The 4,491-nt window shown below is 41.1% G+C and overlaps 1 protein-coding gene across 1 annotated transcript; it reads right to left on the bottom strand.

Moving 5' to 3' along the window:
• Positions 1–2,114: 2,114 nt before the first annotated feature.
• LOC104542426 (olfactory receptor 10C1) lies at positions 2,115–3,035 on the bottom strand (the record flags this gene model as incomplete). Its single annotated transcript, XM_010186730.1, has 1 exon — positions 2,115–3,035. A coding segment is annotated over exon 1 (921 nt), but the record flags the coding sequence as incomplete, so codon positions are not given.
• Positions 3,036–4,491: the final 1,456 nt, after the last annotated feature.

Raw genomic sequence — 4,491 nt, 5'->3', positions numbered from 1 at the left:
TCCATGGACAGGGAAACCTCCCACTAGACCAGGATGCTCAAAGCCTTGCCCAACCTGGCTTTGAACACTTCAAGGGAGGGAGCATCCACAAATTCCCTGGGCAACCCATGCCAGTGTCTCACCACCCTCACAGTCAAGAATTTCTTCCTAAGAGCTAGTCTGAATCTACCCGCTTCCCCTTCATCCATCACTACCTGTGAAAAGTCCCTCCTCAGCTTTCTCTTAAGCCCCCTTCAGAGACTGAAAGGCTGCTATAATGTCTCCCCACAGATCACCTCCCTTGCCCTGCCAGCCACACTTCTTTTGATGCAGCCCAGGATGCGGTTGGCCTTCTGGGCTGCAAGCGCACATTGCTGGCTCATGTTGAGTTTTTCATTGACCAGCACTTCCAAGTCCTTCTCCTCAGGACTGCTCTCAAGCCATTCTCTGCCCAGACTGTATCTGTACTTGTACCTTGTACAAGACCTTGCACTTGGCCTTGTTGAACTCCATGAGGTTGGCATGGGTCCACCTCTCCAGCCTGTCCAGGTCCCTCTGGATGCCATCCCTTCCTTCCAGCGTGTCAACTGCAACACACAGTTTGGTGTCATTCACAGCCTTGCTGCGGGTGCACTCAATCCCACTGTCCATGTCACCAGCAAAGATGTTAGACAGCACTGGTCCCAGTACTAATCCCTGAGGAACATCATTTGTCAAGCAGTGACAGAATATGAGGGAAAAAATGTATCTCATGCCTGCAAATCAGCTGGAGCATCTATAGGAGCAGCTATGAGAGCTGTTTGGTGGTTTGGTGGAGCAACTGGCACGCATTTGCTTCAAATATATTGAAGACAGCTCCTTTTTTTCTTGCCATTATTAATGGTGTTAATTTGGCTTCTCTGATTAATTTGTGGGTTTCTGTATTTGGAGTAGAATTCATCTTCCTTCAGTGGGCGTATCTGAACAGGACTCCATGTTCAATTTATGGTAGGAATACCCCTAAAAAAAACCCCTAGGTGCCTCTTAGACGTTTTAGAATTCCCTTGCTGTCTTCTGATTGTCACTGCAGAAGGGTCTCCCATAGATCCTGAGTCAGGTCAGATTTCCTGTGAGAAATGCTTGTATTTACCTAAGGCAAATTAGATGAAATCGAAAACTCATCCTTAGGCCACTGAATCTCACCTCTATAGCCTCCAAATTGGGAATTTTAGAAGATGTCCTTTCTTCTGAAAGAGATGCCTACAATACATAGGAAAAAATTCTTTCTGGAGGAAGCTATTCATCTCTCTTTCCAAGGAAATACTAGTTATATTACCCCAAACTTAGATGAGTGATCTTTATACACTTAAATTAGGGCATGTGAATCCCACCCTTTCAGTCATGGAGTGCAAAGATCTTTAGTTAATCAGACCAAATACATATCCTAATAATACTATCATAACAATCTGTAGTAAAAATATTGAAGGTGAAAACCATATATGAAAGTAACAAGAGATTTTGATCCAAATTTTACACATCATAGACTGTTCTTCATCTACAAAATCTCAAGTCTAGACTTGCTCTGAAATGTTTAAAACAATAGCTCTGAAATTAAACAAAGATCTCTGGGGCAGGAACGTTTTAATTTTGCACTTTTTTTTGTCAAAGAGTATCAGAACTCATAATTGGTAATCGGTAATTTCCTAGCCTCTTTATTATAACTCGAATTATGTCCTCTCCTTTTCCCCAAGAAATTTTCTAAACCTTTTCAGGAAATTGACACAAATGGATGAAAACTTACTCATCTCAGTTCTTTCAGTAAAATCAGGCTTCTGAACATTACTGTTTTGTTCAGAAGTCAGAAACATGTAAAACATTATTCTAAAATAAAGGGAAGAGGAAAAAAAAGGTTTATTTACTTAAGAATTTATTAAGTATTTGGAAGAAGTTTCCTTTCAAATTCCTAACATAACTCAACTAACACTGTCTTTTATGGCTGAAAATCCCCATGCTTCCCTCTCCTCCCTTGCCAAAAGCGGGAATATCCTTGAGATCTATTTGGAAATTATTTTTACTGAACAAGAATTTACAGTGAAAAATACCACTAAGACCACCCAAAACAATGTAAATATTTTCTTTCATTTCCTCATAAAATTAATTTTCATCCCTCTTTTTCGCAGGGCTCCTTTAATCTCCTTATTTCTCAAACTATAGATAATAGGATTCAATAAAGGAGTCACCACAGTATAAGAAAGTGAGAGCAACTTATCAACAGATGAAGAGTAGCTGGATTTTGGATGCAAATACATGGAGCTTCCTGTACCATAAAAAAGAATCACAACTAAAAGGTGTGACGAGCAAGTGGAAAATGCTTTCCACTGCCTTTCAGCTGATGACATCTTAAGAATTGTGGAAATTATGCAAATATATGAATAAATTATCAGTAAGAAGGGACTCACAATAGCAAAGACAGCCACAGCAATTACTTGAATTTCACTTGAGGAAGTGTTACCACAAAGCAGTTCCAAGAGGGGTTGAATCTCACAGAAGAAGTGGTTGATGGTAAGACCACAGAACGGTAAGCTGAATGTTATGATGGTATGTACTAAGCCTACAGCAGTCCCACAAATATAAGTTCCAGCAACCAGGCTTTTGCAGACTCTACTGTTCAGAATAATAGTGTAATGCAAGGAGTAGCATATTGCCACATAACGGTCAAATGCCATGGCAACCAAGAGAAAACATTCTGCAACTCCAAAGAAAAGGAAGCAAAACATTTGTGTTGCACATCCTGTCTTGGAAATACCTGTTGTTCCTACCATTAGATTCTCAAGAATCTTTGGGACTGTGACTGACAAATAGCAAATATCCAAACAGGACAGCTGAGCAAGAAAGAAATACATGGGGGTATGAAGGGTGTTATCACCATTTATTATCAGAGCAATCACTGTGTTAGCCACCAAGGTGAGGATATAAAGGGAAAGTAAGACGACAAAGAGCAAAGGATGCAAATGAGAGATTTCAGAAAAACCCAGGAGTCTGAATTCACTCACTTCACTGAGGTTCATGAGAATCATCCCTCTCTGATACCTAGAACTATCCTCTCTTCACTTTAGGGCTCAGTACTTGATGAGGCTGTAAACAGCCAGGCAATCTGGCAATCAAAATACAGTTGATTGATTGAAGAGGCAAATGGATGAGGCAGATTTTGAGAAGATCTTCTGAACAGATTATAAAAGCTTCTAGAGAAAATCAGGCAGTCTTATGCATGTCTTTCATCTCTTTTTTGGCTGCTTTGTCTTCTTTCATAGCATTGCCTTTGAAGTTTTTATATTTACTGTCTTCAAACTCCCAGCTACAGTTTTTATCCTGTAGAACAAGAAAAAATATATTTATAGCAGATACCTTTTTATGGACTAATCACTTCAAGTTCCAACTGCATCAGTACATCAGTAGCAGCATTTGAATATTACAAAGAAAATTCTTCTGTTGTCTAAGTGATAGATGGGGATGATGGCTGCTCACAAGATCAATTGGTCCAAAGAATCTTGTGACTATATTTATGAGTAGGCTACACAGCAGAGAATGGTTAAAGGGCTGTTAAAGACAGGCTTTGCATGCACAAGGATTTACTTGTGGGATCCACAGCTGATGGCAGTCATGTATTCAGAAATTACCTTTGTGAGGAGGATGGTGAAACGAGAGGAAAAAAGAGAAACTTTCCAGCAAAGTGAGAGAGATGATTTTCCATAACACTATATACTGTCCACTGAGACTCCCTGATTGGAGCCATAAGGGATAGTTGTTATTCATGAGTTGGTTGCTATGCATCATGTATCCATTAATTGGACTCACAGATAACCCTTTTAGTTTCTCCAGTTTTAGATAACTTGACTACCCATTGATGGTCTTTCAGGTGGGCAGTGGAGAGATTACAACAAGTAGTTTGAGAGCAATGAAGAGAGATTTCAAGAGCTTGGGACAACCGGTTAAGGGATCTGGAGCACAAGTAGTGTTCTCTGTTCCACCAGTTTCAGGGACAGCTGAGGCAATAAACAGAAAGAGCCAGCAGATCAATGCCTGGCTCAGAGTCTGGTGTCACAGGCAGGACTTTGGGGTTTTTAATCATGGATCAGTTTACACTTCACCAGCTTTGGTGACAAAAGATGGGGTACATCTGTCTCAAAGCGGGAAAAGGTTCCTGGGGCAAGAGTTAGCAGGGCTCATAGACAGAGCTTTAAACTAGATTTGAAGGGGGGAGGAGGGGAAGGGAATATAACACAACTCGCTAGCGATGAGCCTGTGGGTGAAATGCTGACATGTGTGGGCTGGTGTGCTAGTGAGACTCTTTGGACTACCATCACAGAGGTAGGGGATGGAGTTCCATATAGCAACCAAGGTGCAAGGGTCACTGACGGCTTAGTGACCATGGAAGTCCCTGAAAATGGCCTGGCAAAAATCAGGACTTCTCCCTGTGAAAAGGTTGCAGGGTCTTTAGCCTTACTGAAGTGTGTCTACACCAGTGCATGCAGC

This window comes from Mesitornis unicolor, unplaced genomic scaffold (genome assembly GCF_000695765.1).
Source record: "Mesitornis unicolor isolate BGI_N332 unplaced genomic scaffold, ASM69576v1 scaffold2066, whole genome shotgun sequence".
In the NCBI taxonomy this organism is placed as follows: domain Eukaryota; kingdom Metazoa; phylum Chordata; class Aves; order Mesitornithiformes; family Mesitornithidae; genus Mesitornis; species Mesitornis unicolor.
This window is presented reverse-complemented; position numbering and strand designations above follow the sequence as displayed.